The sequence below is a fragment of the Cydia pomonella genome, chromosome 6 (assembly GCF_033807575.1).
Source record: "Cydia pomonella isolate Wapato2018A chromosome 6, ilCydPomo1, whole genome shotgun sequence".
NCBI classification, from domain to species: Eukaryota; Metazoa; Arthropoda; class Insecta; order Lepidoptera; family Tortricidae; genus Cydia; species Cydia pomonella.
In genome coordinates, this window is record NC_084708.1 from 4,427,675 (window position 1) to 4,453,971 (window position 26,297).

General features: G+C 39.8%; 1 protein-coding gene across 1 annotated transcript; it reads right to left on the minus strand.

The window, feature by feature from the left end:
• Positions 1 to 1,761: 1,761 nt before the first annotated feature.
• Positions 1,762 to 25,785, minus strand: LOC133518751 (probable peroxisomal acyl-coenzyme A oxidase 1). Its single transcript, XM_061852434.1, has 13 exons — positions 25,275 to 25,785; positions 21,240 to 21,399; positions 17,273 to 17,441; positions 15,192 to 15,315; positions 14,686 to 14,930; positions 11,950 to 12,110; positions 10,068 to 10,230; positions 8,763 to 8,953; positions 6,227 to 6,379; positions 5,098 to 5,203; positions 4,230 to 4,382; positions 3,030 to 3,146; positions 1,762 to 2,676 (listed from the first exon to the last, which is right to left on the minus strand). The coding sequence occupies exons 1-13, from the start codon at positions 25,399 to 25,401 to the stop codon at positions 2,533 to 2,535; spliced, it is 2,013 nt and encodes a 670-aa protein (XP_061708418.1). The 5' UTR covers positions 25,402 to 25,785; the 3' UTR covers positions 1,762 to 2,532.
• Between the last annotated feature and the right edge of the window lie 512 nt (positions 25,786 to 26,297).

Below are 26,297 nucleotides of genomic sequence, written 5' to 3' on the forward strand. Positions count from 1 at the left end.
AATCAATATGTAAACAGGCCCTAAGGCAAGTGTACACGCTCGTAAGGGCCTAATAAGATAAAAATAAATTAATGATTATCTCCGAAATTGAGTTATTAGAATACCGGTGTTTCCTTGAAATTAACGAAAAAAAAACACGGTGTATATTATACATATATACCGTCGTCTAGTACCCACAACACAAGTCTTATGAGCTGTGTTAAACTGTCCTATAAAATGTATGCTTTACTTATTTATTTACTTGTAGAATCCTACCATACTAATATCTAAATTTATCACACAGACACATATTATTACCACACCCGCCGATGCTCATCACCGTGAAATCGGCGTATGATTGTTTGATGACGGAAGTCTAATCGAACATAACCAGTTCTCGATGACTTTACACTTTCGGGAGGTTTTCCCCGTCGCAGGATGTACCGTCGACCATTCGGAAACCTTATTAACAACGTTATAAGGTCGTTTATAGTTCGTTTTTATTTTTATTAGAAGGAACTCCGCAGAAGTAAGCACAGGTATTTTTACGCGTCTTCATTTGTAGTTAGGTACATCCTTCTAATCATAATCAACTCGCACGTTAAACATTGCAGTTGTTAATTTACCGTGTCGCATTGAGGACCATTTTTAATGTACAGTCAAATGTAAAAATATGGGTGTACACATCTTACTCAAAAATATGTCCCATAGCATCTTATTCCAGTGTAATAAGAGCGTAGTACCATATTTATAAGACGATTCTTTCGATACGTATTTTTGCACTTGATTGTACCTAATAATTTTTTGGCAAAAATATCATTTACAGTACATATGGGGCTACTTTATAGCACTAGTGCGAGAAGTAGCATATTACGTTACTGTGTCGAACATTTAAAGGGCCATATGTACTGTAAAACGTTGTACGATACATGTGCGAATAGGTAATTGGGAGTGTTTTAATTTATCACCACTCGTTTCGAATTTCCTATTTTTCGCACTTGTATCGTAATGTACTATTTTAGTACAAGCTTTTATTGCTAACTGTTCTTTCCACAGGCAACTTTTCATCGAGACAATTCTAACAACCCCAAATACAATCAGTTTGCGTTTCTTTATCCAAAGCTCCCATGGCCACCTGTCTCCATCATCATGTCATCTTATCATCCAATTTACATATGTATGCAAAATTTCAGCTGAATCGAAAATCGGAAAGTGGGTCAAATTTAGCTGCCAAGACTTGACACACACTAAGACATAACTCGGCAAGTTAAATAAGCTTGTAAAATGTACAATTAAAATGGATATAGGGATATAACAGTAGCAGCAAAGTTACGACACGGGCGAGTCGTATAAACTAAATTGAACACCACTTATTGTTAAACTTCTACACCCTTATTTTATTCATAAACGTCTACTAAATTTGACAAGACGCTAATAATAGTTTGTTCCTTTCCATCATACCAATACGTCGGAAAGGGACAAACGATTATTAGCGGCTTGTCAACTTTAGTAGACGTTTATGAATAAGAGGGCTAGGCGTTTGAAATCGAACGAAACAAATGAAATGCAACTCTGTTCCGTTTGAAGATGGTTTAAATCACATTGACGTAATTAGTACTACGAGTAGGATGAGCTGGCCTTACTAGGGCTAGGCTAGGATCATGTATCATTTTGAACATCTTTTCCGCTTAGCTATTAAGCTCCGCTTCCGCTTAGCTTACTTACTGTACATTGTACATTGGTTACTGGGTGATTGCTTATTTATTAAATAAAACAACACTGTATAAAATATAAAATGTATTTCATTTAAATAGTTAACATTGAAATTTAAAAAATCTCATGATTAAATCTCTTAGAATTCAGCAACTGCTTGATTTATGTAAAATTATTAAAATATTTCCTAATACAGTCGCTTATGGAATGTTTAACATCCACCACCTATTCTTACAAATAAATATATTTATATATCGATTCAGTTCAGCTTTCATATAAAAGTTTGTTATTGCAACCCTTTTCCCATTACATTATAATTTATTAATTATAATACCTACCTATTACATAGGTCACTACTCACTTCTAGGACTTGTCACACTCTGCTATTGCTTAAATACATTGCTGAAGCAGAGAAGCTTTTCGTATGAATTTTTGTACATTGACTCGCTTGTTGCTATCTCTATTGCACGTTCGCACTGTGACATTGACAATCGGCATCATGGGCGGGACAGCAATATAATGATGCGCGTGCAATAGAGATAGCAACAGGCGTGTCTATGTACGATTATCTATATGGAAAATCTCTGCTTTACCATTCAATCATGGATAGAGCTTTGTTTTGGTATGATATTATGAATTATCAACCTTAACACCGACATCTTCATTCCTCGAGCTATTTTATGCCCTATCAGCATAAAGTTACGGTCGAAATCATAGTTTACCCTGCACTTTAGCTATTACTGGAAACTTATCGAGTCAGTTCTGCGTTGAGCAAACGTTATACCAACATTAAAACTGCAAGCCATTTTAGACTTTAAGACTATAAAGACAAGGTTGAAATCACAGTTTGCCCTGCATGAAAGGCTTCAGGTATTTGTGGAAGCTGTCATTAACGGGTTCAGCGTTGAGCGGGCTTTTGAGCGCCTCCTCCATGAGGCGCTCGTACACGCGCCCGTCGTACGCGCCCAGAGCGGAGTGCAGGATCTGGAAACAAAACGATACATCACATACTCAATGTTAAAAGACACCACGTTTGGCCGGGATATAAGGTCCTATTCAAACTCAAACTTTTATTTAGCAGATTAGATTCGGTAATCTGCAACCAAGTACCCATGCAGAATTCCTGCATTTCGTTTATTTAAGGTATATTTTAAAATGAGACTTAAACGATTGTTTTGTTTTAAGGCATTCTAATGGTGGAGGGATATTATTCCAGCACTTGGTTGCGAGATACGGGAAGCAGCCCGTAAAAGCGACGGTTTTGTGTGGGTGTGTGTTCTAAAAAGCAACGTCTGGTGAATCTAGTACCATGTCGTTTGTCGAATGTTTTTTCTCACCTCGTCTCTAATGTCGAAGGCGTCGACAAGTCCCACGGCGTTGACTCGAAGCTTGATAAGCAGTTCTTCGTACCAGCTCTGCAGCTGTTCGATGTCGCGCTCCGAGATCGACGTGAACTGTTGACAGACAGATTGTTTTCAGATTGTTATCATTCAGGGAGCTGGATGGGGCGGACTTTCTCTGATCATATCGTGGAAATCCTGAAGAAAGGCCAGGTCAAGAGCACCCTAAACCGGCGAGCGTGTATGAGGAGAGTTATATTATGAAAGTGAAGGAAGCGATAGGTTAGGATCGTAGCAAGTGGAAATCCTTGGTTTTCGCCTACCCACCTGGGAAATAGGCGTGCGTGATTATATGTATGTATGTATGTTTGTATGTGTGTATGTTAACATTCAGGTTCGGGTCTATAAATAGAGTCGATTAGGGGTTAGATATCTAATACACTGGCAGAAAAGCCAGAGAAACAATACAATTCACTAGAAAAAACAGGTCAAAAGCCAAGAGACTCGCAAACAAATTTTCATAAATTTCGAAATAATCAAAGCATCCTATGCATTCAACATGTCTCACCATGTGTTGTAATGAGAACGGGGTAACGTAACTTGGTGTTCAAAAGTTCTGTAGGAGCTTACATTTTAAAGTGTTGCAACAAATATATTAATAATAATATTCGGCATTATCATCGAATAATTCGGCCGAACACAAACATAGTACAACTTGCCGAATACCGAATAATTACCGAATATTCGGCCCATTTCTAATTTGAACCTCTGTAGTTGTATTATTCCGTTAAGTAACACAACAGCTACAGAAGAATACTTGATGGAATTATATTAAAACAATCCGCTTACTCTTTTTGGAAGTTGAAATTTACTCAACATGTTTCGATGCGTAACGAGGAACTCCAACCCATTTTAATGTGAGGGGCCGAGGGGCCATGGTTTAAAAGGTAGTCTAAACCATGGCCCTTCGGCAAGGTGCCCATCACGCAGGCAGTTCCCGCGCTGTATCCTGATAGCAATCCTTTGCGCGAGAGAGCTGTCGGCTCGAGAGTCCCCTGTTGCCTCAACCGCTTCCCAAGCTCCTTGAGGCCCACGTGCTCCTTTACCCCATATTTAACATTTGTGAATCCATTCATTAAACTCTATTGTCACTTCAGTCTCCACGAAAGTAGACAATGAATAAGATCATGTACTTACCCTAAGCAGATCTCCGACGCGCTGTAAAGCCCAATACACGACGTACAGGTCCACCAGCTGCAGGAGAACTGTCCTTAGAGCTGGAGACACGGATTTAATTTGGTTTTCGGTCTCGTTAAAGTATGTGGTCAGGATGAACGCGCGGCAGTGGGCCTGGAAAATTTATTTTAGATATACGGTTTGTTTACTTTTTGTGCTCGTGAATAATGCGAATATGTAGGTCATCTCAATAATTTATAATAAAATAAAAAATAATCTGAAATCAAGAACATTGATAATAGCAAAAAATAAAAAAAACTTCGAAATTTAGTTTGACAGTATCGGATGTATTTTTAACCGAGCCAAACCAAATTGGTGGTAACAATTGGAATTCCCATTGGCTTATTAGTATTGATTTATTTATTGGAAGCCCATCATGTCCCACTGCTGGGCAAAGGACTCCCCTCACTTTTTCGACCTTGAGGCGTCTCTGGTCATTCCTTTAAAAAGAAGTCTATCTCGTCTCGCCATGGCCGACGTGGTCTGCCAGATCCTCGTGTTGAGCAGGGCTGCCCCTCTGTGGCCATCTTGGTCCACAGCCCACTCGGCATGCGGCAGGCGTGCCCAGCCCAGTCCCACTTTAGCTTGACCGTTTTCCGAGCTATGTCGACTACCTCTGTTCTGAAGCATTTTGATACAAACCATTAATTTTACACCTAATATGCTGCGCTCCATAGCTCGTTGGGAAACCCCAAGTCTGACCGCTTACAACATTTTAGTGAAAAAAAAAACACCTTTTACTAGTAATCATCATAATTGGAAAAAAGTGGTAATTAGTGGAAATAACCCCAGTAACCCCAAAGTAAGAGTCGGATATTATTGTACGTACCTCTGAAGCACTCGTGAGCTGAACAGACGTCATGTTCCAGGCGTCCTCGTAGGACATGCCGGCTCGTTGTCTCTTCTCGATGTTCGCCACGCACGCTCCTATTTTACTGCAACGCAAATAGGGGACATTAGTTTGAAGCAACTAATGTCTTGGTGCAATAATAAAAATAAAAAAACTTTATTTCAGAATATTAATCCGAGGTATATTGATCCGAGTTCCGTCGTGGCAGGGAGATGGGACAGTGCATTAATTAGGCACTAGACCTCCCAACATCTTAGTTTAGGTACTAACATAGTAATTTAAGTATATTTGTAACTAACAAAATATGGATTGTGTCGTCCGAAATAAATGTTTTTTTATTTTATTAAAATTCCATAAAACATTGTTTTTGCCATATCATAATGGCTACATGTTAGTAAGTACATTAGAAAATTAAATCATAACATTAATAAAAAAAGCCGCAAATTTAAAATATGTAAGACCGAAGGATTATCGTCCGAAAGAAAATTTGAAATTTGCGCCTTTTTGTACTGATAAACTTGTTTGACCGAATATAGTAGTGAAGTTAGGGTTATTTTTGGAACGATAGATTGCTCTCGAACAATTAATGGATGTAGCACAACTGACATATAAATGACTGTGAAATAGTTCCTAAGCCGATGCGTATTTTTTTTCTTATTTTATTTCTCTAAATGCAGATAAACGCGCAAAATTATTTAGTTAAATAGGCACTGCAATCGTAAAAAAAAAAATTACGTCTAATTTCTTGTTCTGTTCTTCCGGCAAAAAAACCCTATAATTTTCCTTATTTTTTTTATTAATATTTCAATCTTGTGTCATTGTCAAAAACAAGCCGAGTGAAGAATATTTCATATACACATACAGTCAGCTATAGAGGTAGTTGACCTCAACGGCAAACAAATTTCTACGCAGGGGGAGGGGGATCACTTATCTCTGCAGCTTACTGTACTTACTACAGACTTCTTTAGGTTCCAGTTGGACCCATTATTATTTTTAACCTTAATACCATCGCTCACACTGTTAACTGTCCATCGGTAGACCTTATTACAAAAGGCATAAGGTCTTTCGATGGACAGTAAATAATGGTGTTTGTAGAATGACAACGTACCCGGCGGCGACCTGCTGGAAGCCGCGGACGATGCCGTCCACGGAGCTGTCCCACGGCGGCGAGCGGCGGCCCGCGCGCACGGACGCGATGTAGGCCACCGTGGGCGTCAGCGGGTTGCCGCCCTTGGCCTGCTGCCAGGCCTTCACCAGGTATCTGGGAACAGAAAATAAATGGCAACATTTTTCGCTAAGTCTTCTATCGCTCGAAACGGTGCCGCCATTTGGCCTATGCTCTATTAGATGGCGCCACTTTTTGATATTTAACAACTCTATCCAGAGTTTCGGTGTAGGGTCGGGATAATTTAGTCCGGTTCAACCCCACAAAGACACAAGTTTGCGCGTTTACCGCTAATAAACCCCCATTTACTGCAGTCCTATAGTTCCAAGGCACAGCAGTTACCATGTCAGGGAGTATTGGGATCCTCGGTGTCGATATCTGCAATGACGTCCAATTCCGTAGCCACCTGGCAGGGAAGGCTGCGCTGGCATCTAAAAAACTCGGTGTGCTCAATAAAGCAAAGCGATACTTTACTCCAGGGCAAAGACTGCTGCTTCATAAATCGTAAGTCAAACCCAATATGGAGTATTGCTGTCACCTTTGGGCAGGAGCACCTGGACGCCAGCTTGGGCCCTTCGACTCAGTCTAAAGGCGTGCTGTAAGAATTGTCGACGATCCCAAACTCACAAGCGGTATTGAACCTTTAAGTCTAAGGAGAGACTTTGCCTCCTTGTGTGTGTTCTACCGCTTGTACAATAGGCTGTGCTCTGAAGAATTGTTTGACATGATGCCCACGGATACTTTCTTTCACCGCACCGCTCGCCGTCGGCAGGGTGTTCATCCTCACACCCTAGAACCTAAATGGTCGCGCACTGTGCGGTTTAAGAGGAACTTTCTTCCGCGCACGCTCCGGTTGTGGAATGAGCTACCTGCCGAGGTTTTCCCGAGGGTCTACAGTATGAGGTTCTTCAAAAAAGGAGTGTACAGATTTTTAAAGGGTCGGCAACTCGCATGTAACACCTCTGGAGTTGCAGGCGTCCATAAGCTACGGTGACTGCTTACCATCAGGCAGGCCGTATGATTGTTTGCTACCGTCGTGGTATAAAAAAATTCTAAAAGTTTTTATCATGTTTCGAAAGATGGCAGTAAATTTACTGTGGCTATAAAGTTTTCTTTGACAATCCACCTCTATTTCAAATTCTCTTTGATACTGTGTGTTGGAGGCTAAATCGAGTCCCAGGGCATCTTAATATGTGAGCCAAATACCGAATTATAAGTTTTAAATTTATACTTTAATTTATTGAATTTTGATTATCATTGCAGACGACACTTTACCATGCAGGTACTGCCCTCTATGGATCATGCACGCAAGGTAGCTCACCTAGGACGACGCCGATAACTGGCCACGAAACGCAAGTTCTGAGCGTGCACGCTCGACGCTGAAGCCCCCTATTAAAACCAACATAATTATGGCCATTGATTAAAATAAATGTACGGCAATTAGCGTCGAACGTACGGGACACGGGGCAGGAGTACATGCGAGCGGGATGTCGCTATAATATACGCATAGCGTTGTCTCGCTCAAACTTCGGAGCGACTTGCGAGTTGGACGCAGTGTGCCACGTTCCGTGGTCTTCGGCTTCGGGTAATAATTAGAGATGCAAAGAATATTCGGCCACTATTCAGTATTCGATCTATTCGGCCACAATTTCACTATTCGCCCGAATACCGAATAGTGGCATAGTATTTGCCTGAATACCGAATAGTACGTTAACACGTAGATAATGGTAAACGAGGGGTAAAAAAGTAACTAAATACAAGTAATCAATTATTAAGATCAGTATAATCTTTCACACTACCTTTATATTTACATTAAATTACATATAGATAGTACAAAAACATGAGATTTTTTTTTTTTTTTTACACACGACTAAAATTAACGCACCGCAATATCCGCAATTCAATACGCACTGCGAGCAGAATAAGCGCTTTTCTATCTAAGAATGCCTACAGCGAGAAACAAGTTGCAACTTGCACAGCGCACGCACGCGCGCGTTCGAATTTACTTCATTTTAGGTAAAACTTCGAGCCGAATATTCGGCTATTCGGCCGATGGCTCCGCCAGATATTCGGTATTCGGCCAAGCCACTATTCGTTGCATCTCTAGTAATAATCTAACCTGGCAGTTTGCAACAACATGACGATATTCTTCCCCTGATAAGGCATCGCTCTGTATAAGTCTCACCTGGCAGTCTGAAGCAACATGACGGTGTTCTCTCCCTCATAAGTGCAGGCGGCGGTGACCAAGCCGTACATGAGAGGGAAGGACGAAGCCTGCATGTACCCATGTCCACCGCAGGCCAGACGGTAGCGCTCTGTATAACCGTCTCACCTGGCAGTCTGAAGCAACATGACGGTGTTCTCTCCCTCATAAGTGCAGGCGGCGGTGACCATGCCGTACATGAGAGGGAAGGACGAATCCAGCATGTAATCATGTCCACCGCAGGCTAGACAGCATAGCTCTGTATAAGAATCTCACCTGGCAGTCTGTAGCAACATGACGGTGTTCTCTCCCTCATAAGTGCAGGCGGCGGTGACCATGCCGTACATGAGAGGGAAGGACGAAGCCAGCATGTAACCATGTCCACCGCAGGACAGACGGCAGCGCTCTACGGTTTCGGCAGCGTCGGAGGTGCTTATTGCTTTCAGGCAGCACGATAGGGCGTGTAGCTTTAAAAAAAAACGATAGTCATGAAGCTAAAGTAATGATACGCAAACTTAGAGACTAGGGGTCTTACTGGTTTTGTTTAAGATGTCAGCATTTTATTGACAAATGTCAATCTAGAATAATCTAAATAAGGCTATTGGTAATAAATATCTTAGCTCGTGAATACGAGCACATAGTAGAAAAATAAGTCTTAGTTTCGCAATGAAAAAAAAAATCAGAATGCAGTTAAAGAAATCTAAGAAGGCATCTGGGGGTTTCATATCGTTTTATATGCCTCTTATATGTAATGTGTACAATGTTTTCGCATTGTAGATATCTAATTTGTGTTGCCCGGTTACATATTAAAAACTCCACGGTTCGGTTAGCAGTAAGAGTACTGACACCTGCAATAATCTGTACATGTGACACGTTCTTATTGCGGCTTCAAATATTATAATAACGGAGGCCGTTCTTTATTGTTCGTGATTATATTGAACATTATAACTTGCATTGTATTCCATATCCAAGACGCGCTGAGACGGAGCGCGTGGACTGTAGCGATACCAATAGACGCCCCGCTCCCCATTCGAAAATCAACCTTAACGCAGCTGAGTAAGAGTCATATACCTCTGGCAGCCTCTCTAGGTCTCCGGTATCTAACTCCGCAGTGACGTTGTTGTACATATTCCATATCCAAGACGCACTGAGACGGAGCGCGTGGACTGTAGCGATGCCGACAGCTCCCCTGCTCCCCATTCGAAAATCAACCTTAACGCAGGTGAGTAAGAGTCATATACCTCGGGCAGCCTCTCTAGGTCTCCGGTATCTAACTCCACAGTGACGTTGTTGTACATATTCCATATCCAAGACGCACTGAGACGGAGCGCGTGGACTGTAGCGATGCCGACAGCTCCCCTGCTCCCCATTCGAAAATCAACCTTAACGCAGCTGAGTAAGAGTCATATACCTCTGGCAGCCTCTCTAGGTCTCCGGTATCTAACTCCGCAGTGACGTTGTTGTACATATTCCATATCCAAGACGCACTGAGACGGAGCGCGTGGACTGTAGCGATGCCGACAGCTCCCCTGCTCCCCATTCGAAAATCAACCTTAACGCAGGTGAGTAAGAGTCATATACCTCGGGCAGCCTCTCTAGGTCTCCGGCATCTAACTCCGCAGTGACGTTGTTGTACATATTCCATATCCAAGACGCGCTGAGACGGAGCGCGTGGACTGTTGCGATGCCGATAGCTAATTTGTGTTGCTGGGTCACGTAATCCAGGATCTGGGGTTCTGGTTCGCTGTAAGAGAAGGGTAAATTCGTAATTTACTAGCGACTGTAGTTAAGGCCCCCAAAGAAAGAATAAAACTCGTTAAAACGAATACTATAAGCCCGATTTACTAGACCCCTCGGTCAACTAGTATCCACCGAAACCGAAGAGTTCCCCTAACCATTTTCTGACTCCATACTGTTACTGATTGTTTAGTAAAAGTGTAAAAAAGTTAAATAAACTTAGACGATTCAAAATTCAGACATTCAATAGCAATATAGTCAAGTCGTCTATATTGCTAATGTAGTTATAGTATAGGTATGGGCACGAGAGTTGAAGTCCAACTGGAGACGCCTTATCTGTAGTTTTCTGTGCCAAACAGTCTGCCAATTTTTGCGGGGGGCACGTCAAATGTATAGCTATAATCATATGTCCGATAAACGTCAGTCTATACAATACATATGACCATTGCCCGAGGTTTTCGACAGAGGGGCAAGCTCTTAAAGGCGACCCCGGTTGTTAAATCCTCAAAGTTGAAGTCACGCATGCAACAACAAAATCATGGGAACGAGATTTTGAAATTAGTATTCTTTTTTCGTACCGATAGCACGTTGAACCGTCAACTGCAAGGTGGTCCAAAAAGTTTTTTTTTTTTAGCTTAAATACGTGCGATTAAGTCCCATTCACTCTTTCATCACCATTCAATACTGTTTTTGCGATTAGTACTTTGTGTAGGTGTGTGTGAATTAATCATTCACCTCAACTCTCCTAGCGAAATCTATACGTTCGAATTACGAATGTTCAGTAAGTGAAACATTATATAGTTTATTGAAATTTAAAACAGATCTTAAAAACTAAGATTGTATTTTGGACAGAGAACCCAATCTCCTAAGCTACAAGCCGATTTTTTTTTTAATACTACGTCGGTGGCAAACAAGCATACGGCCCGCCTGATGGTAAGCAGTCTCCGTAGCCTATGTACGCCTGCAACTCCAGAGGAGTTACATGCGCGTTGCCGACCCTAAACCCGCCCCCCCTCGTTGAGCTCTGGCAACCTTACTCACCGGCAGGAACACAACACTATGAGTAGGGTCTAGTGTTATTTGGCTGCTGTTTTCTGTAAGGTGGAGGTACTTCCCCAGTTGGGCTCTGCTCTAGATCTGGAATGACATCCACTGGCTGTGCCCTACTACACAAAGCGAGATGACATTCACAATGCCCATAGCTCTCTATAGCCGATATCTCATAAACAAATGTACTTGAAATCGAACTTTCAGATTAAGATTTAAGGTACAGTACGCCGCAGGGAAAAGATACAGTCAGCTGCAGGGGGACCTTTTCTCTGCAGCTGACTGTACATGTTTTGCATTTAATTTTAATTTATTTTTTTTTAGTTTAGAAGGACAACAATAACCAAGTGACTTGTGTGTTCATCTTGCAACTAAAATTTTCATACTCAGGTTTGGGCTGCGATGGTGGCGCACTGCACTGTATCGGGTGGCGATAATGACGGCCTTCGCCATGTAACTTGGAGCTTGTTCCACTATATGTGTAATTTTAAAGACGACTCACTCGGGTTTGCGGACTGGTGGCGCACCGCGCTGCATCGAGCAGCAATAGTGATGTAACTGCACACATCGTTGACGAGCACTACTCGCACGAACATCATGGTGCCGTAGGTTAGCTTGGAGCTTGGCGCCCGGACGTAGATGCCATCCTACTATAAGTGTAATATTAACGACGACTCACTCAGGCTTAGGTTGCGACTGATGGCGCACCGCACTGTATCGGGTGGCGATAGTGACGGCCTTCGCCATGTAACTGCACACATCGTTGACGAGCACTACTCGCACGAACATCATGGTGCCGTAGGTTAGCTTGGAGCTTGGCGCCCGGACGTAGGTGCCATCCTGGAACAAATATATGTTTAGATTTGGAATGGAATGCCATGAATGTTGCCATTTTTTACAAACCTGATAGTAATCTAGCGGCCGTGCTAAAGCGTTTGCATAAAACGGTCCAAAACATGCTTGGAGTGTATTATGTTGTGTAAGTCCGATCTTCGTGATTAGATGTTCGTTTCTTAGAATCTCTAATTTAAATAGGATTTTTTATTCTCTGACGCAAGACGTTTCAATATTTTACCAAACTGTATAAATGTGTAAATGTTTTGTAATTATGTGTTTATATCTAAACGTAAATTAAATGTCAATCAAGTTTTGTGATTTGAGAGATAACAAGCACAAAACATGCTAGGTGTACCTACACCTACATAATGTACCTACATTACACAGCGGAAATTATGAGTAAACAAGCGACGTTCAAGATCGACGTACCCTTGTTCGTGAAACTTGTTTGTTGCCAGTGAAAACTATCACCATATTAGGTATGTAATTTATGTAGCATCCACAATGTACCATTGCTTACTAATATTAATGTCAATTTAAAGTAACTATTTGAAGTGTGGAACTTGATATGAATTTGCACTTAACCTTTTGAATGCCAAGAACACCGAAAGTCGTCGTTACTAGATATATGGCGGACGCTGTCAAAGTAACCTTCACACTTTCGAGTAAGGCTAACATTCGATCCCTTGCGCCCGGGAGCTTGGCGTTTGAGTGATGTTTGTGTTGATGACATAAAGCGTTGAAGGCTTAAATAAATAGCTCATTTACCTACCTTACATAACTACACCAGAACTAGATACCTGATATATCTAATAAGAAGCTTGTATAATCTTGGACACTGTATTTCTCATCACAAAATTATCAAATTTTATTATTCTAAAATCAAATTATCATTGATTGATCGAGCATATCGACAAGATTATTTGTATTATTAACATATACTTATAGATATGCTAAATACAGATAGTCGCTAACTAATACAGTAGGGGTAAAATTACTATTAAATGTAGTTTGATAAGATAAGATGATATTTGTCGGCGTTTCCAATTTGTCCAATCAAATCTGTGCCAAATTTAGCTCCTAATTTGGTAATATAATAAATACTACTACTATGAGAAAACCTTACTTCAATTGTGGCCGATCCAGAGTAGATGTTCATTAATGATTATTAATTTATTTTTATTTAATCTTTATTGCACAGAAGAAAACACACTGTACAATAGGCGAACTTAATGTGGTAAGGCATTCTCTACCAGTCAACCTTTAAGCACCGCAGATAAGTTGTAGGTGGTGATACAATTAGGTACATGCAAGTACGAACACAATACAATCATAAGAAATACACAAACATAAACATACATATATATAAATAATATACCCCGGTTTGTCGAGGAGGCTGAGACAGCTGAAGAGGCCACAGCTCCGGCTTTTGACTGGGGCCATAACCGGCCATGCCCCACTAAACAAACACCTACTAACCCTACGTGTTACAGATAGCCCCCTCTGCAGAGCGTGCATGGAGGAGGAGGAGACAGCCGCCCACGTCATTCTAGAATGCCCAGGGGTGGCAGAATACCGGGCACAATACCTCGGTTCCCCGGGGTCTCTCCCAGAAGTCGTCGGCAACATCAAGGGTCTGCTAGGCTTCCTGGTAGAGTTGGGTTGGCAGGAGTAGTGCCGTCAACCCACCATCACGCAAAATAGGCGCGAATTGCGACGTCGAGTTGCGGAAACCCAGCCCGCGAATACGAATACGAATATGAATAATACCATTTTTCCATTTTACCAGATTTTCCAGTACTGCCAGCAAAGTGCTCACTTAAGGATTTTTTAAAAGCAAACCTGTTCGGACACTGTCTAATTTTGACAGGGAGACTATTCCAAAGGCGAGCTGCCTGAATAGAGAAAGAATCGGACATGTAACCAGTTCGGTGTGTGATGTGCGATGATTGTGTATGGTATGAATTTTATGAAATGATTTTATCGTCTCGGGCCCTGATCTGTTAAACAAAAGCATTTGTTTCTTTTATGGCGAAGCTTGCTTAAAAACAACTATCGTGATAGTATTCAGGTTTGCTGTTGCATGATTTTCAACCGTATGAATAGGACGGTAAAATTGCTTTTTAAACGAGTTTGTTCCCGTTCAGACAGTAGCGGTAGCATTTGTAACCGCTGCATAAAAGAAACAAACAAAGACTTTTGTTTAAATAAATTAGGGCTCGAGCCAAAAAATAATTTCATAAAATTCATATTATTTGTTTATTAGGATCACCAACAGAAGATACAATTCACATACTAAAAGAGCACATTTATAATTGATCCCCCACTTAAAGGCAATCACAGCATGCATTATTTACTATACCACGATCTATATATTATCGATACTCTAGTTTACACTTGTACTTTAGTTTGTGCACTACAGTATCAAAATTTAGATATACTAATTTAGGAACTATTCATGACAAACGCACAATGACGGTGACCCAGGACCTTCATCTTCGTCGGCAGAGTCACTTACCGACTACGCTCGGAGACCTATAACATGATAACTATGAATACTTCTTGTTTAACTACTCACCTCTAAAACCTTAGCATTCTTCATCAGCATATGCTCTCTAGGAATCCTCACTTTATCAAACCCAAGGAATCCATTGTTGGTCCCATTCATCCCAAGCTTGGCCCCGATCTCGCCAATCTTGATACCTGGGAGGGGCATATGAGTTTCTTCGTCACGTAGTTGGACTATGAAGGGGTGGATGCCGTGGCATTGCCCTTTCGTGTAGAGTTGGGCTACTACTATGCAGTAGTTTGCTGTGTGGGCCACTGGGGACAAAGATAAACATTTATTTTGCATAATAAATATCAACACATACAGCCGTCGAAGACAGAGAGAATGTGGCAAGTCAGTGTCATGAGGGTTACATTTGGTCACAAAACTTATATTTTTTTATAGTTTGTACCAGGTTCTTTGCTCGGATCATAATGAAAATTGATAAAAGCGTAACTTAGGTAAATATATGTGTATATTCTAAGTTCAAACATGAGCAACAATCTAAAAAGTAATATGTATTCTGTGTGACTCACGTCCGCCGGGCCACCATTTGTACGAAGTAAGAGTGGGGCTGTGCAGCACGAACTCCTTGGTGTCAGGATCGTAGGTAGCAGTCGTCTCTAGTCCACGGATGAAAGTTCCGTGCCCAAGCTCCGTCTGTAACAAATGAATATAGTCCCCTCTATATTATCCTCCTTCTGAACCAAAACAGTTCATTTAATCAAAAAAAGAGCAGTTTAGATTGCGAAATATACACAGATTTTGAAGACCCCAGAAGGGTTAATAACAATAGTTATTTGTGTCCCAAGGGAGGAAAAGTAGGACATTGCGTGCCGCGTGTAAAATTGTCATACACGCGGGATGGAATGTCCTACGATTCCTCCCGTGGTGCGCATACTATTTTTCTGCTCGACGAAGGCGAAAAGCGGCAACTTCCTTTAGCGCAGCGGGAGCAAACTTGACGCTGTCCGTCCGGAGGGCAGAAAAGTTCATTGTCATGCAGGATATATAATATGTTAATATGGCGTAAATTAATTTATTAATTTGTAAAAATTATAAACAGCTCTGTACCGCTATAAGTGAAAAAGGGTATATATATATATATATATATATATAATATATTATATACCACCACCTTACACATTTCTCTTCGTCTTACACAGACCGACCTAGTCCCAAACTAAGCAAAGCTTGTAATATGGATACCGATATACATACTTATATACATATAAATCACCCATGATTCAGGAAAAAATATCTATGTTCATCACACAAATAAATGCCCTTACCGGGATTCGAACCCACTAGGCCAGAAGCCAGATCGGTTATCAAATATTAAAGTGTGCAACAAAGAGTAGTATTGTACTGTCACGTCTGAAAATATCGATACGAAAAATATGCCAAAAATATGTATACACTACCTTAATATACACTACATTACTTTTTTCGTATTGATATTTTCAGACGTGACCGTACATATCTTGTGTGAATATATTACGTAAATAAATATCCTGCATCGCAGTGACTTACAAGGAAAGGTACCCAATTGTCCGGTTCCGATGTGATTTATATTTATATACGTTATAGAGTAGTCTAAAATAGCAGACACGTATTTTTTTTTAGCCGCCCAAACTCAACCTATTGGGAGAAATTGTCCTCCAAAGTACTAAAAAATTACTCAACCTTCTAACTCCTATAGAAAGTGATGCTCAAGCAACTTGCTAGTAAATGGCTGGTTTGAGTACATATATGTTTGAGAGCAGGAAAAAATAGTGAGCACGTGTTTTGTTATATCGGCAGATAACTGACATAAACACAAGAGGCGACTCGCACCGTGACATGCGAGCACGCCCCATTATCAACTTAAATTAAGTAGGTAAATTAACTCTATAGTTCGGGTCATCCACGATGACGCGCAGATTTGTCAAATCTAACCTTTAATAACATGACAATATGAGTCAAGGCACGCGACTTCGTGAATGACACGATCTATACTTCTTCAATATTTTTTACATAAATGTAAAAGTTTGTCCGTTTGTTGTTAAATCTTGCAAAATTCAGCATTTTCATTTCAGTCATTTATTCAAGACAAGATCACATCTATAGACTCTATAGTTTATGATTTATGAACTGGCTGAAAAGGGATACTTTTTATCCTGAAAATCATCCCCTGAGAGGTGAAATATGGAGTTGGAGCCTTATATGGGAGAATGGGAGTCGTATCAAGCAATCGCGGGATTTACTAGTTGACCGAGCGAGCGCGAGTGAACCTTCTCCGTTTCAGCCTGTAAAAAGTGCTGTAGTATGTCCGCCTGTTCTCCTCTACCGGTCATATTTCTCATCAGCCACATATTCGGCTATTATCGTAAAATTACGACTATGTGAGCAGGTTCGATAATAATACGGTTTTTTTTTAGTGTATTCAGTAGGCGTAGCACTGGAGCGGCGCGATAGTATCTCGCCGGCGAGATAGTCTGCCCTCCTTTTCTATTTCGAGAGGGACAGGTAGTATATGCCTGCCTGTAGTCGTGCCTCTCCTGTGCTAGGCGTACTGTTTTAAAACAAGGTCTACAACGCACCTCACAGAGCCTTCAAAGACTATAATATTATCTACCTGAGCATAAGTGCCGATGATGTCGCAGTTGAAGGCCCTGCCGATCCACAGCACTTGTTGCTCCACGGTGGCCTGCCCCATGATGGTTGGGATGAACATGACGTAGTGCAGTGTGAGGGGGGAGCCATCGCGGAGAATAGCTGAGCCTAGCGAACCGCCGAGCACTTCTCTGTTGGCAAAATAAATAGTTATATCAGGGTTATATAGTGGAATGGTTATATTGGAGGTAGGAGATAAGCTATAGCTTATAGTTATGGACATTGACATATATATCTAAGGACGGGTCTCTAGTTCAGTGGTGTCACTCTCGAATTCGAGACAATCGTGCAGTCTAACGGAACTAGTTGCGACCAATCGCGCGCGTGGTGCGAACTCATCAATCTGTCCGTGTGGAACATTTTGCAATTTCATTTCAAGAAGAAGTTCAAAATCCAACTTGAATTTGTCCTTTTGAAAGGACAACGGGACAAGGAGTGTAGACTAAAAGCATTGGAAGTGTAGAGAAGGTGGTCATCTTTACTGACTTATCGTCGGAAACTTTCCAAAATTATGAAATTATTAAATAAAACTAAAAACTAATACTAAATATTCTGGATACCTAGTCATCAAGGTATTCCTGGAAATGAAAGGGCCGATACCGCTGCTAAAGAGGCCTTGAGGAATGAACAATGCAATTACACTACTTCTAACCACCAAGACCTCAAAAAATTCCTTAAATTAAATATTAAAAGATTATGGAACAGCCATTGGGTAAATAATAACAATAGCGCCTTATATGAGATAAGGAAATCAGTTTTCAAAAAGAGTACATTGTATGTAAATAATAGAAGGGATCAGGTGGTTATGAATAGATTAAGAATAGGACATTGCAATGTGACTCATTTATATCTTATAACCAAGGAAACTAAAAAGAAGTGCTTAAGGTGTAATAGTGATATATCTATCAAACACTTGTTAATTGATTGCCCGATGTATAATACAGAAAGATTAGTTGTTAACCTGCTCAAATGTTTAAAAGATTGTTTGATTGCCTCAGAATGTACTGTAAAATTTCTTAAACTAGTTAACTATTATGACTTGATTTGATATAATTGTATATTTATAGTGGTCGCTAATGACCTTAGCTGTTTGAGCGACCATAAATAAATAAATTAAAAAAAAAAAAAAAAATTAAAATATCTACGCCTAAAAAGTTTGTCCCCTTTGGCTTGGTGTCGAGGATGCTGGCAAATAACAGGTATATCTAAATATTCCACCTCCAGAAACAAAGTTTCCTTGTTTCCTGTGATATTTTCCAACTTGCACATCTGTATAGTTCGTGTCATCCACGATGACGTGCAGTTTTGTCAAATTTAAGCTTTGATAACATGACATTACGAGTGAAGGCACACTTGAATGACACGATCTGTAGTCGAGTTCCAGCCACGGCTTGTATGAGGTTCTCGGAACTTATGTGCGAATTAAATGCTTGTTGTTCTTCGGTGGATGATGACATCCTGAGACCTGATCAAAGTGCGATAAGGGCCGATACAAACGGACTGCAATTTGTATGGGAACTGCGCGTCGACTGCACGCCAACTGCAACGCCGGCTTGCAGTTCCCATGCAAGTTACAGTCCGTCTGTACCGGCCCAAGAGGCCTGTGCCCGGCAGGCGTATAGTCTGTTGATGATGACTTGATAAGTATATCAGATTCAGTTCAGATCATGCACCTATTAACCTTTAACAACACAAATATGCTATTAAGTAGCGCCGTTTCAGTGAGTGTTACACATACGCCGTCTCGTATAACTAATGAGATTTCAACAAACGAATTATTTAACGACTCCTTATGACAGTAAGGTCCAATTACCTTGTACATTGTTTGAATTTCGAACTCTTTCGACTTTGTTAGTTGCGCGGTATTGCATCCCCGACGATTTTCAACTACCATCGGTAAAAACATGTGATGATGACGTTTGTTTTAAGAATAGCTATTACCTAAGCGCAAGTCATACTGTCTCTAATATAACATGTGTTGAACCCTTGCGTCGACACCGACAGCAAATTATTTTGACTGCCAGTAGCGCTATTTTTGTTTCTCATCGACCTTTTGTGGTGGGTCAAACATCAAACACACTCTAACTGCCTACTGAATCTAATATCTTAGGATATACTACAAGTATGCTTGCCTCAGCCCGCGATTTCGCCCTTCTTTACATTACCTATGCCAAATTTCATCAATTACTGTTACGCCGTTTTGGGGTGAAGGAGGAATAGAATTACCAATATCTAAATATATATTTTCCTTTTATAATATTGGTAGTATTACTTCGCGTAGAAGTCGTTAAACTATTGTATATACAAATTTATTTCATTAACAACAACATATACCGAGGTCTTATTAGATAAAGACCGTTAATTACCATTTTGTGATTTGTTATCAATACGGTTCGTCAACACGATATCTTGCTGGACTGTTCATAAGTTCTGAGACAAAGAATTTAGCGAGAACTTTAAGATTTGGTAATTTATAAGTTTGTAACACACAAACTTGAATGTTTGTGTTGATGAAACACTTGCTGCATGACTATTTGGTTTATAATAAATAATAATAATAATAACATCACCATCCCCCATGATGAGAATCTCGTGAAAGCCGAGAAGGACAAGTCCAGTAAGTACCTAGACTTGGCTCACGAGATAACCGCCATGTGGGATGTTGATTCGACGATCATTGTCCCGATAGTCGTTTCAGCGAATGGTCTCATAGCGAAGAGTCTCGACCAACACCTTGAGAGACTCTCGCTAGGTGGTTGGATCAAGGGTCAGATGCAGAAGGCGGTGATCTTGGACACGGCGCGGATAGTCCGCCGGTTCCTCTCTCTGCGGCCCTGACCACCGGCAGCTTGGGCCCTGCCCCGCTGCTGGCGGCACCCTAGGTTAGGTTTTTTATAATGTGTTTATATGTATTTTGTATTATTTTTGTATGATTTGTTGTATTTTACTTTTATATTCATATTATAAAATGCCTAATCTAAGACACAAGATAAATAAAGAGATAATAATAAATAAATATTATAGGACATTATTACACAAATTGACTAAGTCCCACAGTAAGCTCAATAAGGCTTGTGTTGAGGGTACTTAGACAACGATATATATAATATATAAATATTTATAAATACTTAAATACATAGAAAACACCCATGACTCAGGAACAAATATCCATGCTCATCACACGAATAAATGCCCTTACCAGGATTTGAACCCGGGACCATCAGCTTCGTAGGCAGGGTCACTACCCACTAGGCCAAACCGGTCGTCAACGTTTATTAAAGTGTGACGCATTCAATTAAAGCCTGACCAGTAATATATGATCACGCGCCATCATATTGCGGAATTTCATTGTAACTAATTTTTTCATACTAAACTGAACTTTCACCCTATACATAAGAATAACAGCGACCTCTTGACAATGATCATATATTTCTGGTCGGGCTTTAGGTATGCTATGAATTAAAATGTAATCGAATTTAGGTACTTTTCTGGACAAAATTATAAGTATAGGTAGGTACTTTCCGCCTGGCAGCTAGCTTATGTTTAGGGGCATCAACTAACCAGAGCTCATCATCATCAATGTAATTATTTAACGGCTACGTAGCCTAGTTGGTAGTTACCATGCTTATGAAGCAGGAGGTCCCGGGTTCAAATCCTGGTAAGGGCATTTATTGAACGAGCGTTAGCGATAGTCTACGTTTCAGCTTGGGCAAAATTGCTTTCGTATGCCCGGATGTTCTCCTCTACAGGTCGCAATTCTCACCCAATTCTCATGAAATTTTTTGAGCAGGTTCAATGACTAAATATTATTATTTTGACGATTCAGATTTGGGAAAATTTTCAAAATGGCGGAGTCTTTATTCAGTTTAAAGCTATCCTCGCGAAGTCTACAGCTCACAGAGCCACTAGTTTTATTTAATGTAGCTTACTGGTAGTTCTCCATGCCAGTGTTCTCCTCCTCCTGCAGCCGACGGATCATCTTGAACAGATAGCACGCTTTCTTGACCGCTAGCTCGTACTTCTCCTTGTGGCTTAGGTACTCGGACGGAACTTCGTCTAAGTGAATACCTTCCTTGAGTACCATCTCCTCTGTAACAAAGTAAATCAATTGAAATAGGCTTATTTTATACCACGTTCAAACAAGCATGCGGCCTGCTTGATGGTAAGCAGTCTCCGTAGCCTATGGACGCCTGCAATTCCAGAGGTGTTACATGCGCTTGCCGATCCTAATACTCCGTACCTACCCTCGTTGAGTTCTGTCAACCCAACACTATGAGTAGGGTCTAGTTTTGCTTCGCTGCGTTTTTCTGTAAGGTGGAGGTACTTCCCCAGTCACCCAGTCAGTTCTTCTACACTCTGTACGATTGTCGAGGTATCTAAAGCACTACAGTACTTTTGAGTTTTGAGTGTTTGAGAAGCAGATCCAACCACAGTAGAAATCACCAGTTCTAAAGTAAGGACGCTAAGTACGAAGGACGCCTGTTCCTTTCTGCTCCGCCCATGATGGCGTCGGTCAATGACACTGTGCGAGTGGGACAATAATATAATTATGCGCGTGCGATAGAGATAGGTACGGACGGGTCAATGTACGAAATTCTTAGTGCTGATTAGTGTCCTACTTTTTCGCAAACAGCCGCAAAAATTGATTTGAATGGTCGAAGTCTCTAAGTCCTCTAAGGCAAAACAATTAACGCTTAAGAGTCTAAGCTACCCACAATACCGTCTTTTGAGCTCCGGCGCCTAGTCAGCGCTATGGGAAATGGCGTCGCAGCGCAGTTGCGCCAACGTTGCGTCGAGCTGCAGCCATAGAGTCGAGTACACGCCGACGCTCGGGAGAGGCTATAGTCCGTTTTTTTAGCAATAGAAAGACGGTAAGCGATTTTGACGTATCGTTTTATTGAAAAACACTTGAAAAATAAGTCACGGCAAATATATAACCATTATAAATCATACACTATCATTTACATTATTTTGCTTTCATAAGTAATAGTTACTGATTTTTATTAAGCGTTATTCAATAAAAAGACATATCGTGATTGTTTAGCATTTTCTAATGCTAAATAACGAACTATAGTGTGATGTGGCCCTAAGCGTTAATTATTTGGGTGGCTTGCTGAGCCCTGCTATAAGGGAACCTTGCTTGGCCCAACACACCCCTACGCTCAATGCAAGCCACCTTCTATGTTTAGGTTAAATTCGGTTTCATCAGCTCGAAATTGTAAGGAATTCAGCATTATGAAACGTTTACAAAGAGTGCGACGTGTGCTAGGTTTCCACACATAGGTGCCCATGAGCAGCACTAGGCTTCTGCTTCTGGAGTTGCTTCCTCCCCGTATTATATTTCATCAACCCTTTTCTCTAGAACTCATTTTCTGTCAATAGTTTTAATTTAGTTAGGGATTTCTCAAAGACCAGTATTCTAATTAACTCCATTTCGGAGATAATCTATAATTTATTTTTATCTTATAAGGCCCTTACGAGCGTATGCACTTGCCTTAGGGTCTGTTTACATATTGATTAGTGTTTAATACGAGTGTGTACATTTGCTACTAAACGTAAATACTATCTCGGACGATTGTTATTCGAAATGACATTGATATGTAACAGTTCTCAATTGTTTGGTTTAATTTAATGTAATGCCCGTGTTACAACAACACTATATGCAACATTTAGTTACTTTTAATAAAAAAAAAAAAAAAAAAATTTAAATTAACTATGCCATTTAGTTTGAATTCTCCTATTCATTAGTTAGTATTTTATGATTGTACGGGCTCAGATTTTTTACAATACTTATAAAATATTTAAGTAAAATGCATCAATGTAAGCTTGGGTCAGGCGCAGATAAATCGCCACCACTTTATACATTTTTAAAGTGGAGTGCACTTTAATGTAAATTTGAATTCATTTATGACTGGCAAATTGATTGTATAGTACCGTAAATTGGGTAGTGTTGACCTAAACCAAAATAATGTAACATGCATGTCTAATGTATTGATTAAATTTATTGGAAGTTTAATGACAGAATAAAATCACACTGTCATCCAATTGATGTTATCATGATTGACAACACTTTTATGTTCAAGTATAATTATCTTTCAATACCAGGTTTTACTGCTCTAATCAGAAGGTTCATTTTTCCTGTTCCTCTATAAAGTATTACCTATTTTATTATTAGATATTAGTGTTGTACATAAGTAATGAGTGATTATGTCCCTATGAAGATAACAATGACATGCAACCTTTGTGCCTTTGGGTCAAGGATTTTAACAGATATGTATAAAAGGAGAAGACTTTTAACAATTCATTTTCATTTCAACTGTATGTATTATGTTAGTTGAGAGTTGCTTTAGACAGACAGCACTGGAAAGAGTTGGAAGAGGCCTATGCCGACAGGCACACCACACTAAGAGACATTTTATAATAAGACAACTTAATATTTGTATTTACAAGTGATTCATATGTGGATTAAAGGCTTATTTATTTATTTATTATGTTAGATTAGGTATATTTATAGTAAGATTATTATATATAGTTAGATTTATTAATGCTTAAATGTTATTAAGAAAGTTGGGAACTTTATTTTTTATTTTTATTTAAACTTTATTGCACAGTAAAAAAATATACGGTGACAAAAGGCAGACTTAATGCCATGTGGCATTCTCTACCAGGAACTTTCCTACTATCAAGACTCCTTAAAAAAATACAGTTTGTTAAAAAAGAAAAACTAAATATAATTTAAAAAATAACTGTTGAACTATAAAAAACACAATTATTGAGAATGTGTATCAAATGGAGCTGGTTTCAATTACAAAAAAATAAATTTAATGAGTGAGTGATTTGAATGAACTATATCTTTTGATTCAACTCACTTGAGATTTAACTTGCTCAGTAACTCATCTATCTCAGTATTCCTTGCTCACTCTTTCACACTCATGATTTGGATGAGACGGCCGAGCATGACGAGGGAGTGAGATGATGGGTATATATTTCGGAGTGGTTCTGAAGAATTCAGAGGGATTGTCTCATATGATTCACCATCTTGGTCACACTTATGGCTGTGTGTATCTGATTGATTGACATCTCTCTCGACTCACTCGTGAATAATATAGTCTACTGAGTGAAATTTGTGATATCACCACAAGCTAAGTATATGAATGTCTTTTCAACTAAGTGAAGCTTTTTGTGCATCTCTAAAAGAAATGTGTTAGTGTCACGGGTTCAAACCCCGGCTAGTACCAATGAGTTTTTCGGAACTTATGTACATAATATCATTTGATATTTACCAGTCGCTTTTTGGTGAAGGAAAACATTGTGAGGAAACAGGACTAATCCCAACAAGGCCTAGTTTACCCTCTGGGTTGGAAGGTCAGATGGCAGTCGCTTTCGTAAAAACTAGTGCCTACACCAAATCTTGGGATTAGTTGTCAAGCGGACCCCAGGCTCCCATGAGCCATGGCAAAATGCCGGGACAACGTGAAGAAGAAGAAGAAGAGATGTAAATTATGCTAAATGCATAATTTGTGCTTTGATTCAATGTAAAATGTTTGTTGTATGTTATTCAATCGCCGATCAGTTTTTAAATAAAAAAAAAAAAAAAAATATATGTCAGTTATGGGTCTGTTATCATAATAATTTAAAACTTTTGTCTTGTAGTGTGTTATCAAATTACTGAAAAATATTATACCTACCCCAATTTTTGTTTTATTATCAGCCGCTTAATTTTGTATTATATATAAATAATCAGAAGTTACGTTTCTCAAACTGTGCCTAAAGTAGGCAATAAAAGAATGGATGTAAAAACACGTTTACAAAATAATTCCATCTACGGTACTTTAATAAAAACAAATTGTAAACCTGTAAGTAACTTAAGTTTTACAATACAATTATGTGTCTAAGCATCATGTAACAATAATAACTGATTTGTATAACTTAATGACTACCTCTAGAGATACAAAAGTATTTACCTCTTTTCCTCCTCTCCTCAGTTTTCTGGGCTCCTCCATCAATCAAGTTTGTTAATTCAGTTACATTAAATGTGCAGTTATCCCTTTCTCTTTGGAGATCAGGATTCACTTTCGTTGCTTCCGTCATTATTACTGAAACTGTGACTGACGGCACGTCTATCTCGGCGAGAGGGCCCACGGAAACTGCCCAATCAACTCGAGACACTCAAGTGACGAAATTCACAACTTTTGCCTCAGACGAGCGAAAACAAGTTTGTAGTTTTGTTGCGACCCGAATTACGTGAACAGAATTTAAAATTATCGTTCTGATAAATATGCTACACTGTATTATCTGAGATTTGTTAGATAACAATAGGAAATAAATATAATTTGTAGGATTCGCTGGGTAATCGGACGCTGCTATTTATCACTAGATGATAATTAAGTACAATATAATTGTTCACAAAACAATAGTATTTAATTCTAATTTGAATATTAATTTTACGATATAAGTTAATATTCAACTTAGACGTTTAACATTTAAAAAATATAAATAAATCAAGTCCCAACTTCTTCAGACGTTTTTTATTCATTCTATTTTTCACTCAAAGTCCTCAAGAAGGAACTGGGGGCCTACCGCGAAAACCGAAATTCGCAAATTGCGGGGATCTTTCTCTTTTACTCTCACTAAGATGTAATTAGAGTGACAGAGAAAAATGCCCGCAATTGACGAATTTCGATTTTCTCGGTAGCCGCCCTGACGTGACGTTTTATGACAGCTATTTGACAACTAGAATTATTGTTGCCATATGAAGTCGTAGGTAAAGGGATGTTATGAGCATATTTTACGATTCCATTTCCGATTCGATTACGAACAGAAGTAATAGGGGATATAAGCAAAACTGTGATTAGGGGGCGCCTCTAGCACATACTGAGGGCCTAACGCGAAACACGAAATCGAAATTTCGTTATATACCTCTTTATCACTCATGCATATTCGAGCGATAAAGAGGCAGATAACAAAATTTTGATTTTCGCGTTTCT